We start from the raw sequence: 14,204 nt of genomic DNA on the forward strand, positions 1-14,204 counted from the left end.
GATTTTTCACGCATAAAGGTTTAGGCGGAAATGGGCGTGGCCTATATCACGTGATTCAGTTGGATCCAGGGAACGCGTGGATATATGGTTTTTGAATGTCCAGTGTATGGTGTGGGAGTTATAGGGCCAAACGCGTTTTTCTGCTATAGCTCCACCTAGTGGTGGAAGTGGGTCAATTGTTGCGCCTGAGGTCCTTGCGGAGTTTCGGACCAGTCCTGAAAATGGCAACCCCCCACCATGTACGGTTTAGGCTGTAGTCTGAGTTTTAGGCGGAGAAGAATAATCCTTAGAAAAACAATAGGGTTCCACAGCCCTGCTGTGCGAACGGGTAGCTCTTGCTGCCACCAGTTTTTGCAGACTCGGGCTTGGACCCGTAAAAAGCTATTGGAATGCACTGACACATCCATAACGAACTATTGAAAGTTCAGGGATTGAGTAGCCACAAGTTAATCTGACTACATTATTTTTCCTTTGACAGTTGAATATATCATGCAAGATGTCAGATGTAAACATCCTTGACCTTTAATACTTTTACATTGCAGTTTTAATCACCAATTTCAATTGAGGTTTTCATTTTTAAATAAATGGTTTAAATAATTGAGGTAAAACCCATCTAATTGCTCATGTTGGATTCTAAACCTGTCTATAGGTATCATGGTAAATGTGTTTAAGCACAAAACAATTCATGGATGTTGTTATTATTAATGGATACAGTATGTGATCAGTATTTTTATGATGCTTGTTTTGTCTCTATAAAACCTTTCTGTTTTTTTAGGGATCCCCTATGTCTCAGCAAAATAAAAGTGGTTCTGGTGGAGTCCTCAGACATCCTGCCAGCACAATACCCATGTTTCTAAAAAGCAAGCACAACAAAGGTGATTGTTGCATTTTTATAATCCATTCCATTAAAAGGGCATTATGTCATTGTGGAACACAGTAGTACTGCTCCACTGCTGACCTCTTACATAGTGAACTCGGTGTACATCTGTATTTCATACCGTCGCTAATAATTATTCATTCTTACCCTCTTGCTGTTTTTGCCATCTCACCTCATTCTTCCTAGTCCCCTTGGTGATTAGTAGGGCGTCGGATCTGTTGAATGCCTCCAGTGTCTGTGGACCTGCAGCTTCCACAAGAAGACAGCAGGGAGAGTGGAAGGCTCTGGGAGAGACCTTCAGAGAGACAGCAACAGCAGACATGGTCAGTTACAGAACCTGTTAGGAAGTTAGAAGCTGCTCTTTTGCGACTTTTTCACAAAATGATACTCAAAGTTTACTAAGCTCCACACACTAAACCACCAACTTGCATGGAAAGAACCTCAGCTTGAAACTGATCCCAATATTACAGGCAACAAGTAAAACAACACTTCTGATTTACATGCCCTATGGACTTGCAGCTATGGAGAAATTTTTATTTTAACTGTTGAAGCCTATGTCCAAGTATATTTCATCACAGGAAAGCCACAACATTGTTCTGCATTACGACTTGATGCTGAACAGCAGGAAATGGCCACAGTATGATGTTCACATAGAAACATATGAGCTGCCTTAGAGGAAGTTACAATGACCCCTATACAATATTTTCTGACATTACCATCATCATCATATAAATTGGTTTGAGGTCATTTCTGTTCCACAGATTCTAAGCTTTATCATTTTATAAACTGTGTCTGAGTGGACCCCAGGGGAAATTTGTGCTAGAGCTTAATGAAAAGGTCTGTCATATCAACCCGACATGTGCTCACAAGAACTAGACAGTATAATGCTTTTTCAACATTTTTGTGGTCCAGAAAACGTAGAATGTAAGAGCAAGCAAATATTAGCTGAGGCTAACACATTTAACCGAATGTACAGAATATTTGACAGAGATTTAGGACGTATACAATTTTGACAAATCTTAAGTCAGGTGTTGAGTGAAAGGACGTAGCTGATGTATGCTGAACTCATAGATGTCCTGTAGACAGACAGCCAGACAGACAGAGAATGAATGACCTGTGGAAGAAAATCTACCTAATGACGCTTGGGTACCTCTTCTCTCTCACTTACTCAGTCTTTATCCATCTCCTCACTCTCTCTCTTCCTCTCTCACTTCATCATCCATCGCTCACTCACTTTCTCCATCCTCTTGCTTGCTGTTTCATTTTTTTCACTCTCACACACTCTCACTCTCTCTTTTGTCACCATCACCGCAAACTGTCACTCTGTGTTTTATAAGATCCAGGTGCTGGCAATTGAGGGAGATAGAGTGCAACATGTCTAGGGTATGAGAAAGAACTGGTCTGATAGTTTAACAAATTGTAGTGAGGGCCAAAGCCTTTATTTTCTGCAGACTCTGAACACTGGGAACGTCACACAGAGTTCAGTCTGGGCCTGGCTACTTTCTCTGGGCCAGATACTGTTACATATCAATTGCCACTGGTTATTGTCTGCCCTGCATTTGTTTATTGGTTAAAATTCCTTTTACTCAAAAATGTTGGCTTCCTCAAGAGGCAGTGAAGTTTGAAAAAGAATGAATCCTTTCACGGCATTTTCTTTAAAGGCTAAATTGAAATTCACAGTAAATGTTTGAGCTCTACTATTTGTACTTTTTGGTGTCATTTTTACATAGGAGAGCAGAGCTTCTGTGTCAATTACTTCTTTTCCAGTCTCCACATCCGTCACAGTCAGCAGACTGTCATGGCCAACCACCCCAGGGTAGGTCCATTTACCATACACAAAGAGGACCCCCAAGCTTGGAACCAGAATATATGTTGAACTTTGAAGTTTTTATTTTGAGGGGAAACCTTCCTTAAAGCTAAAAACATAACTTCACACATAGTCAGGAAGACATTGAACTGATGTTCGAACTACAACAGAGGTAGCAGATCATTCACAATCACCCTAGTGATGTGTTTTCATTGTGTTGCTGTGAATACACAGCTATCTAGCTGAATGACAATGTCCTTGACTGGCTAGGTAACTTCTGTGATAATTCATCATTCACTAAAGTGATGAAATTAAACACAAAATTAACCTATGATGATATAGATTTTGTAGAATTTCTCAAAACATTATTTATGCAAAGCAGAGTTTATTGGTATTATCAACCCAAAAGGTAGTGGTTACAAAATATATTTCAACAAAAATAAGTTACAAATTATTTAACAATGAGTGAAAGTGATTTCATAATGCTTTATGTCAAGTGTGTATCTCTCTAGTATAATTGCTGTTGTTTCTCCTTACACCAGGGGTAGCAGAGATCCTACCTCAGCTGTAGGTCCTGGTTCAGAGTCAGATTGGGAACCCTCTTGCTCCCAGGAGAGGGAAGACCAACAGTCATCGTTCAGAGCCCATATCTCCAAAATCGAACAGTTCCTCAACACAGAGAGGCTCCGTCTGCCCAAAAGACGAAAAATGGAAAACTAAACCACAAAACATACTGTTCTGTTGAGGGATGCTACTGTATCTAAAGTCTTCTGTAGCACTTATTTGTAAGTTGTATGTTGTAAGTTGAGCAGAGCCTTACCTGTGGAAAATTGTGCAAAGATGTCTAGTTGTTGGCTTAAATCACTGCCTGTTCACATTACTGTTATGAAAACATTTCTTCAGTTTTTTGAATGGAAAACTGCTCTGTTCATTTGTTGTTTTGACATGGTATATTTGTAGGTAAGCAGGAAAAGGGGATTGATTATTCCACAGGAGGTTTATACATTAATCTTGCTATATTTTAAAGATTTTATTTGAACACAGTTGTGTGTGTGTATAAAGCAGTGTTGAAACATATGCATTGGCATATAAACAAGAATAAAACATTTGGCCTACATTTGGATTTACTTATGATTTGAGCTGTTGTCAGTTGTATCAGTTGTTTCCAAATAATAGATGTAGACAGTACTGTGTTATCACTTAGCAGTGAATCCTTTTCTGATTCTGATTTGGTCTAACCCTGATATGTCTTCTCTGTACAAGAACATTTTAATCAACAAGTACAGTTCAGCCAGCTTTCTACTGCCTCACTAGTCTGGCTCAATGGTTGTACATTGCTGGGATAAAGCTTTAAGTTTTATCCTTCTCTCTCGCCACCCAGGATGGTTGTGATTGGTTAAAGAAATACAGCCAAAGCGTTTTTTTTTTTACCTATACTAACCTTACTCCATTGCTGACACCACCCTGTGGAGATGGATTTGGCTATGCAAGACTACTGCATCACTGACCAGAGCAACATAACTTGGCACAGCAAAACCTACAAACAGTTGGCTGTCCTTTTATAGGCAAATGTATTGAAACAACAAAATGGTTTGCATTGCATTTGGTTTATGGAATCGTGTGTTCACAGAATGTCATGCATTTCACAGCAAACAGCGAGATAAATAAACCGTAAAGGCCAAGCACTGCTGTCAGTTTAAAAGGCCTGTAACTGTTAACATGTTAATTAACATTAATTAGTGTCATGGCCAATCAGGGTTGCATGTCTCAGAGGAGCTTTAATTGTGGAGGCACCATTGGTTGGCACCATGTTGTGGTTACTGCTGCTGCTGTTAAGGAAATTACAACTTGGGACACAACTGGTCAGAATCTGTCATCTATTAACATAATAAGAGATAACAATTAGCACCCACTCCACCAACCCTAATTAACAAAAATCAATTAGCAAATTGAATTAACACATTATAACAAGCCTCTCGTTAACTTTATGTTCCTTGCTAGGATGATGGAGGAAAGAACATATGGCCCTGTTAGCATGAACCAGCTGACCACAGATGCCTAGCTTGTTATTAGTTTGACTGCTACGCATGTACTGTAGTTCATGTCTGTCTTGTGAGTAGGACAGTTATACTGCAAACTGATGTATTCAGATACAGAAAACCCAATGGTAGACAAAAGCCAGCTCTTCAGCCATCGAAGACAAGAAAATTTAGGCTAAACATGTACATGCATTGCAGTCCTTTTGTCATTCATATCTTTTTTTTAAATCTCTTCTTAAAACTCATTTTTAATGTATGGCTTTTCCTTAACTGATGATATTGTAATTGCTTTTCATTATTTTATCTAAATATATGTTTGATCCTTTTTCAGATGGTATTTACTTTTTGTTCTTTGTTTTTACTGTATTTGACCAAACCCCTTTTATTAAAGAATGTATCCCAGTATCCCAAAAAAATGGACTGTACTAATATAGCACATATAGCTCATCTGTGGTGGTTGTCACTTGTTCTATAGCGACCAAAATTGTGGCAGAAAATTTATGGAAATTTACTAAGGTCTATGGCGGACTTTTGTTGGAAGGTCTTATTTTCAAATCTGCCAAATGAGCTACATAGTACTGTTGGTCTTTGGCTATGCACATTTGGGGTTTCCGTTAATTGGGGATGTGAACAGGGGAAAAAGGACTTGTGAAAAGTATGAAAGTCAATTAAAATACTTTTGTTTAAGAAATGTCAAACTACTTTCATGTTTTTCTAAAGCAGAAACATTAGTTTTTATTGTACATTTTCAAAATCTTGCTGTAGGCCTACACGGAAAGGGCCATTTCTGTAACTGGCTGCAAAGTGTATACTGGTAAAGATCCATAGCTATCCCTGACTTGATAAAGAAAAAGAGACCTCCGCTTCCCTTGAGCTCTCACAAACATTCTGCTCACGTACTAAAATTAACAGTGCAAATTTTGTTGGTGGCAGAAGGTCTCCGCTTGGTCCATCTTACTACACTTACTGATAATGAATACGCCTGAATGTTAATGCGCTCATAAAGAAATCTGGAGCGTTTGAGTGGCTCTGCCCACCACTGCTGACCCTTATCCTTATTGGGAGGAAGGGAGGAGAGGTGGGGGAGGTGTAGAATATAAAGAAGTTCATTTTAATACACTCACACACATAAACACATACACGTTTGGTTTCTCTCTTACAGTTTCAGTCTCTTTCTCTCTCTTACACACACACACACACACACACACACACACACACACACACACACGCGCACGCAGCCTGGGTTATGAAGTGTTGGAGCTTTGAAACAGTCAATTACCCTCTGGCTAGGGAGGATACCTGCTGTTAATTACTGCTCAGTGTTTTATATGGAGAGTAAATAAAGAGATTGCTGACATTCACATTCCATCAATGTGTCCCCCAGCACACATTGTGCGTGTGTGTGTGTGTGTGTGTGTGTGTGTGTGTGTGTGTGTGTGTGTGTGTGTGTGTGTGTTTTATTTGATGTTAAAATAACCCCTCAGAGGTGGGCACCATGAGAAAAAAGACTTGTGTCTGTATGTCTATATTACCTGCTGTATCACTTGCTGTATTTCTGCAAAACAATAGACTAGGTATCTTTTACCTGTGCTTAATGAAATATTTACAGTACATTTGTCCCACTTTATTTCGTGAAAATTTAAACAGGTTTAACCCTTATATTGCTAAAATGCAAATGACAACAGTTCAATGCAGTAATGGACAGTGCATGCACTCCCACAGACACTCACACAACACCCCCCCCCCCCTCCAGGCTGAAATACAAAGGCCTATACAGTAAAAGAGCAGTCACAAGTTTGAATTCAAGCTTGATTTACTGCCCCATTTTATTGAAATTCTGTACATGACAAGGGAGGAAAGCAATATATTTGCCAATCCTCCAGCTAAATGGGTTCCACCACTAAACATTGTTGAATATTCCAGGGTTATGGGGCCATGTTTTGTCATATTATACCTCTTTGCCTCAAAAGCCATCACAGTAAATCTGGCCGAGAAGTCGTATTAAACGGTGCAGTACATGTCTTCTGAGACAGAGGCTGAGTGCAATCCTGGCACTCCTGAGTGTACTCTGCAGTCTTAAAGTGAAGAAGTGCAGCTGCTCCCTTGGCCCTGTAAAAATACTTAAATGAGCAGATTATTAAGGAGAGAACGGATTCTGCTCCTCTTACCTTACACTGTAGAATAGAGCCTACTTTTTCTCTACTTAGCAACTATTTGTATGTGTTTGTATGTATCAATTAAACATTTATAATGCATTTAAATGTAAGAGTAATTTCCTGTTTTGATAAAGACATTTAACATGGGTATTGGATAGATGCCTTTCTACCTGTGAAAACAACTCTTCTCCTTTTTATTTTAACTTATTGGTTCCTAGTTGAAATATAAGGAGTCTTGAAAGACCATACCACTGTGTTTGCAAATTTCTAACCCTCAACTAGAAATGATGCATGTGTATAATATTTTACTACTGTTCTGTAGTGTTCTGGTCTCCTTTTTTCAAAACTCTACACACAGTTCCCAAAACTGTACACACAAAATGCCTCACATCTCCTTCAAAATGAAACATTTTGGGGGGGAATTGTATGCACAAACAAAGTCTGATTGATTTGTAATGCTGATAGTAGTAGCATGCAATATGATAGTAGCATGATAGTAGCATGATAGTAGCATGCAATATGGACGCCATTGTAAAGCTACTCAAGATGGGCTTTTCTCATGGTCAATCCGTGGTTGATCACATGATGAATAAGTGTGGCCCTGATCTCATCAGAGATGGCTCTCCTTCCTCTTCTCCCCTCCTCCTCCTCCTCATTGTCGTCCCATGTCTGTCCCTCCTCCTCCCTTTGCTCTCTGTCTATTGTTGGCATCCATTGTTCAAAACAGGTAATCTGACCTTTGACCTCTGTATAGGCCTATACTGTGATAGGCCTATGGTGATTGGTTAGTGTTCAGTTATGACATAATGTGTTTGCACATGTGAGGAGTGTGTGTGTGTGTGTGTGTGCGCCCTGGTAAATAAGTGTAGCATTTTGATTGGTTGTGTTTAGAAAAAGAAAGCAAGTCACTTCCTGTTAGATTTTTGTGTCTTAGGTAGAGAATTGTGTGTAGTGTTTTGAAAAAAGTGTTTTATGCAATTGAAAACTGAGTGAAAGGCTGAGAAATAGCTTATGGTTTTGGAGATTTGCCGTGTAATTTTACACTTTGAGTGAGAGGTTTCAAAAATCGTGTGACATTGTGTGATTTTGTGTGTAAGCAGTTGAAAAAAACTGTAAAATAAATGAGGAGACTTAAAACTTGCTTGAATTGTTTAACCCATTGCAGTTAAAATCCAGTTTGTATTAGTTATGGTCAATGTTGCATTATCGTTGATAGTGGAGTTTAAATTCAGACTGATTCCACTGAAAAATCTGCACTGAAATATCTCATCAAACATAGTTGAACTTTGACAGAAATCAATGCAGACGTGATGTTCACTGTGTTGGATTACACAACTCAAGCAAATTTCAAGACTTTTAATTTATTTCATACAGTAAGGGAATAAATGGAAACCAATGGCTGCCTGGAATAGTAGAAAAAGGATATAAAACAGCAGCAAGAGTTGCAAAAGGGTTATGTGAAAAGGGTTATGTGACTTGTAGTAAATGGACTAAAACATACACAACCACGATATGGTCCTTTAAAGGTGTAGTTTTCTTGTAAATAATAAAGAATATATTGAAGTTAACAATGTGAAGTTATCCGAAATAGGAGAAAAATACAAAGATAAAGACTTGTTTTGGGATGATCACCTAATTGAAGTCACATCTTTTATCACAACGCTGTTCTGTGGCCACATTCATTGTGCCATGTGCAGTGAAACAACACACTAATAGAGACAGAGCGCCCACAATGGAGGGGAAAACAATTCAGCACTCTCCATTGACTTTGTATTGCGTGAATTCCGTCTGCTAGAAAACAATAACCGATAAATAACTTAAAGCCTTTTCTTTTTTCAGCGCTCTCCAACTAGGAAAAGCCACACCAATGGTTACCCGTGTTTGTCTTTGCTGCCGGTCACTCTCTTTTTTTTGGATTTTAGTCCTTCTGCTGAACGTGTAGGTCTTTTCTTAGCAGTACCATGACTGACTGAAACATTTCGTGGACGCTTTGGGTTTTGAGCCATGCCCTTACCTGTTGCAGCAGTCCTCTTCGTCTCCAAAGCTGAACGCTGCTGTTGTCCTTTTCTCAGTGGTGATGTAAAACACTCAAATCACTTGAACATCTGCGTGCGAAAGTCGCCGTAATATACCATTTTGTAAACATAGCCATACTGAGAAATAGGCTACAGAAAGAGTTTTGTGGAGCTGATAGGCTTAATCAGCTTTGTAACTCATTTGGCAATGGCTTGAATGTAACGGACGTTCATTTATATAAAATAGTTGCGCACTGTAGCTTTAAAGCTGCTTTGTGGTGGGATGCACTAACAACAGGGTCAAGAACCAATACGTTTTTATAAGCTGCTGAACTGAAAAATTGAGCACAAAAGTGGGCATTTTGCTAGCATTTTAACTCTTGGCTGCATATTGTGGCACCAATAATTTTCCCTTCCGATGGGCGTGGATTTTAGAGAATGACGCATTGCACTCTGTTTAACAATAGTATCATTATATGGCACCATCCTTGTTTTTTCCCCTCTCATCATTTTACTAAGCTACATGGAATACCTGTCTAAATCCATTCATCCCAAGCCAAATCTTTGTTTCTCCCATCAGCTAGGGGATATGTGTGAGTTTATAAACACAGTAAATCAGTTAACTACCCCTTTAACAGTTAAACACATTAGTAGAATTAAAAGAAAAGTAAACAATAGACATCTAAACTAAAACCTCTCAGTGTTTTACGGTTCTCTTAGCATAGCCTTTCTTATTCTCAGGTTTGAAATATAGTTGTGCCATTACTCTTCTGTGGTCTGTATCTCTGCACATTTTTACTGCGGTGAAACCTCACAACGCTGATAAATAACAGGCTTCACCTTTTCTTAGCGAGGCTCAGCATGACTGACTGCACTCCTAGTCTCTCTGAGAGTAAGTCCTCAGCTGTGAATCACTTGTGTTCAACACACACCTACGCCCACAAGCACACACACAGTTTGCTCGTCTTTCACCCGGCGAGGAGAGAGCAGAGCAGATAATCTCTGAAACGTCGGCCTGCTGTCAAAGGTCAGCAGAGTTGAGAGGTCAGCCACATCATTTATAGGCTCCGAAATAAGTCCAGGCCTCATTCTCCAGCCAACTCTCCTGTTTCAAGCAGTTATCAGACATCTGCAAATTATGAATTACATTAATGTCTGTGCATTGAGAGATCAGAGAAACAGTGAAAGAGACACAGAGCATTGTGGAAAGAAGAGATATAAAAGAGAGACGGAAAACAGCAAAAGCGTGCTTCCTGGTCATTTATATTTACCTCTGCTCATGCACACTGTTGCCAACTAGCAGCTGTTAACTATGGCAACAACCAGGGGGAAACATGTGAAGCAGAGTAATAAGATCATTCATTACAACTTCTTCTAGTTTGTACTTCTTAGCACTGATCTTCCAACCTTTTTCCGTATTGTTTAACCCCACGTGTCAACATCTGTATGCCAGACTCTTGGATTTTGCTTGTTGTTTTCACAACAATAGCAGTTATAAGCTTTACATTTTGTCAACCTCATATTGAAGATAAAACTATAGTTCATGCTGTAATGTGATGCTATAAATAAATTAATTACTGAATGGGATATGATAGACTTTCAAAGACATTTCCTGATTATCCAATTTAAAAGGACTATAAGTCAGCAGCTAAAAAATACTGCTCAAATGGCTTCATACTTCCTACATGTGTGAAAAGCGATGGCCAATGTGTGTACAGTGCAACCACTAAAATCTTTTTAGAAAAGGTTGTATTGGTTATTGTCTTTGGTTCAAGACAATACCCTGTTATAAATTGCTTGAATTTGATTCAAAACAACTGATGTACCAATGTATTGTTTTAGAGCACAAAAGTGTAATGCATGTAGTGTAGTGTAGTGTAGTGTCATGCAACAGCAAAAAAAACTGAAAAGGGTGCTGATATTTTGACATAAAGCCAGGGTCAGACTGCAGGAGTTTGGGGCCGATTTATCCCCGATTAACCCCTCCCAAGAATTGAGAAGAAAAGAGAGAATTCTGGTCTAGGACCGGTCGGTACAGATGTTTGGCCCAGATTATTTGGTAATATGAGGGGTTTACAGATCCAGTCTTATACCTCCCACACTGCTCGCAGCACTGATCATTTCAAACGTATTCGATTTTTAGGCGTTTAAATCGCGATGATTATGATTACATGTGTCCCGGATCTGCTGACGGTGTTGCTAAGCAAAGGTTAACATTCTAACCCTTGAGGCTAATGTTAGCTAGCATACTACTGTTGACAGATATTAAAACTGACAGTTCTCGCTGAAGAGTGGACAACGCGTGTTGCCTCCGTCTCCCCAACCATTTTCTTATCCAGACTCGTAAAGCCTTCTGCTTTTCTTTTCATTGCTCCCTTTGGCATGATCATCCTAATAATGTCCTGTAGTGTTTGATGGGACATTATTTTCTAATCTTATAGTGTGTGCATGTTTGAGATTAGACAAAACATCTGTGACGTTTCTCCTTATGTGCATGATGCAACCAGATTTCAAAAATATGACTTTAACAAAGTTAAAGTCATATGCTTAATATAGTTCCCAACATGTTTATCCTTAAAGTCACCAAAGTAAGCAACATTACATCTGTGAAAGGGCACATAGATGTTTATGAAAAATGCTTTACTTTTAGTATTAACATTTACAACATTGTCTTAAAGGTATAACATGCAATGCTTTCCTGCAAAAAAAAATGTATCGACAAAAGTAATCCCTCTCAATCATCACTTATGACCCACTAAAAGTGTGTGGCGGTGTCTGTATTTTCTCTGTTGTTATTATTTTGGTGTGTGCGGGACATTTGTGTGTGTCAACAAAGAGCCTTTGGACCCCCTGTGGGTGTGCAACCCCCAGCCGATAATGGCGTGCAGGTTGTGCAGCCCATTCTCATTCTCAATCGCGCTTTGCCCCTCGCGTCTCATATCGACGCACAAGTCTAACTAACAGACAGGATGAAGCTCTGCATTCACTCATAATTCGACAATGCGGCACCCTCCGGCGGAGGTGTGTGTGGATTTATTTGGGCTTTACAACATAACCGCTGTGCAACATTCGAAAAAGATCGTTTTACTGGTATTTCTCTAATTCACTGCTTTTTACAGCGCCCCCTTTCTTCATTCGCTCTCTGGCTTGGCCATTGCTGCTCTCTCTCTCTGGCTCTGAGGAGGGGCCAACTTTGAACACTGTGTTTACAAAGAGTAATATGATACTCACTACATATTCTACTTTTAAGATAGTCACTACCAATTATCTCAACATGATATCAACACTCTTCAACAATGACTAGATGTAATCTGGCTCTGCAAGGATAGTCCTTGAGGGAAAATGTTACCTTAAAGGGCTCTGTGAACTAATGTGAGTACAGTTGGGGTATGCCATAAAACATTTTTTTTTTTGATACTTTGTGGACTGTGGTGGTGACTGAATTATCCTCCACAGAGGACCACCGTGGCAGCAGACATACGTTTCTGATTTCCTGAGAAGGCTTTAACTTCTAATGGGTACATGGTCCTCCCACAGACCCAAACTGTCACTGATGCCTATATATCTACAGGAATGTGTGTGTGTGTGTGTGTGTGTGTGTGTGTGTGTGTGTGTGTGTGTGTGTGTGTGTGTGTGCGCGCGTGCAAGAGTAAGTGTGTGTGGTTGTCTGTGCACATGCACTGCGCTCCAGAAGATGAAACCAATTTGTTATTGATGGAGTATTAGGTGCCTAAAGCATACTAACACATAGACTACAGGAGGTGTTGGTGTGTGAGCCCCTCCCTCAGTGGGTTGCTTGCGGTCAGTATGATGGAGAACTCTTTTTCACTCCAGGAGATCCTATAAACCTGTCACAACCATGGTCTCTGTCTCTTTTTCTCTCTTTCTGTCTTTTTCCCTGCTTTTTTTTGTAATCTTGTCTCAAGATTGCCAGTTTGGTGTTTGTGAGTAAATGTTACTTTTCAAATGTTAACAGTAAAAAGTCTCACATGAGACACGGTCTGTCTCTGTCTCACACACACACACACACACACACACACGCACACACACGCACACACACACACACACACACACACACACACACACACACACACACACACACACACACACACACACACACACACACACACACACATGCACATGAACTCTAAATCATAGGCCCAGAACGACCTGCCAAGCTCCATTATGCTACAAATGTATTTTGTTACCAACCTCGAAATGTCAGAGATTGGAGCCTCTCTGCCCGTAACAACACTGTTGTGTTCTTGTTTTGATGTTGAACCATAGCTTGAACTCATAGATAACGGCTGCTATGTTTGACCTTGTTTTCTTAGATTTTGTTTCAAATAGATGGGACCTGTGGGGCTGACACAATAAACAGAGAGTGTCATGTAACGTGATTTGTGTTTACTCCTGACTTGAAAAAAAGTTTCTGAATTTTAACAGTGGTTCATTGATCATAGCAGTAATACCTGCTAATAACTTTAAAGTATTGAGAGGAGCGTGTGAAGGCAAAAGCTAAACCCATTAAAACCTGAAGTCCGGAGCAGGAGTTTAAAGGCTCATACTGTACTGTACTGAGCTAATGTAGCTGGATTTAATTTACACATGGCATCATGTTTCTCCTTCTGTATATACACACAGTGAATTTACTGTATTGAGACTACTCTACCCAGTTACATGTTCTATGAAGAGGGACTGACCTACAAGAACAAGTGACATGAATTATTACTTAAAGTCCTAGTGAAACGTCTTCAGCGTCTGTACTGTGACGTATTTCCTAGTGAAATGGAATATTTGAGCGGTAAATAAAATCCTTTGCATTTGATTGGACCACTAAATTGTGGGCAGGCTTACAGTTTAGCGCAGTAAACTGGAGCAACTGTGGTATGTTTTGATCGATTTGTATATAAACATACAAAGAATAATAAAAAAAAGTAAAAGTTTTTAAGCAAATATTGTTGAATAAGTGAACAATATTAAGGGTCCTCACAGTAAGGGATGTGATCTAAAGGGTTAAAAAGGCATTTTTCATTTCATCTTGACTTTAAAGACAAACCACCTAAAGCTACATGCCAAATTAAAGCACCAGTGCACTAAACCCTCACTGAAAATATAGATTTTTCACTAAAGCAGCTTTCTTTTTATGTGCATATCTGACAGGGCAGTTTTGGCTTCTTCCCAACAATAAGCGAGAGCGCCAGGTTTGCCTGTTATAGGCTAGTGGCAAATCTTCTCATGGCGAGTTATCTAGTCTTGGTCTTGTGAAATCCGTTGCAGTGAAAGCTGCTTTATTCTGCATTTGATTTG

The 14,204-nt window shown here is 39.5% G+C and overlaps 1 protein-coding gene across 1 annotated transcript in view; it reads left to right on the plus strand.

Moving 5' to 3' along the window:
- Nucleotides 1-3,816, plus strand: part of ccdc73 (coiled-coil domain containing 73) — a 28,209-nt gene extending 24,393 nt beyond the window's left edge. The window contains exons 16-19 of the mRNA XM_078258060.1: nucleotides 776-875; nucleotides 1,064-1,200; nucleotides 2,608-2,693; nucleotides 3,227-3,816. Coding sequence (XP_078114186.1) covers nucleotides 776-875; nucleotides 1,064-1,200; nucleotides 2,608-2,693; nucleotides 3,227-3,404 — 501 coding nt within the window. The 3' untranslated portion in view covers nucleotides 3,405-3,816. The remainder of the gene's footprint in view (nucleotides 1-775; nucleotides 876-1,063; nucleotides 1,201-2,607; nucleotides 2,694-3,226) is intronic.
- The last annotated feature ends 10,388 nt before the right edge of the window (nucleotides 3,817-14,204 follow it).

This window comes from Sander vitreus, chromosome 8, assembly GCF_031162955.1.
Source record: "Sander vitreus isolate 19-12246 chromosome 8, sanVit1, whole genome shotgun sequence".
Taxonomy (NCBI): Eukaryota; Metazoa; Chordata; class Actinopteri; order Perciformes; family Percidae; genus Sander; species Sander vitreus.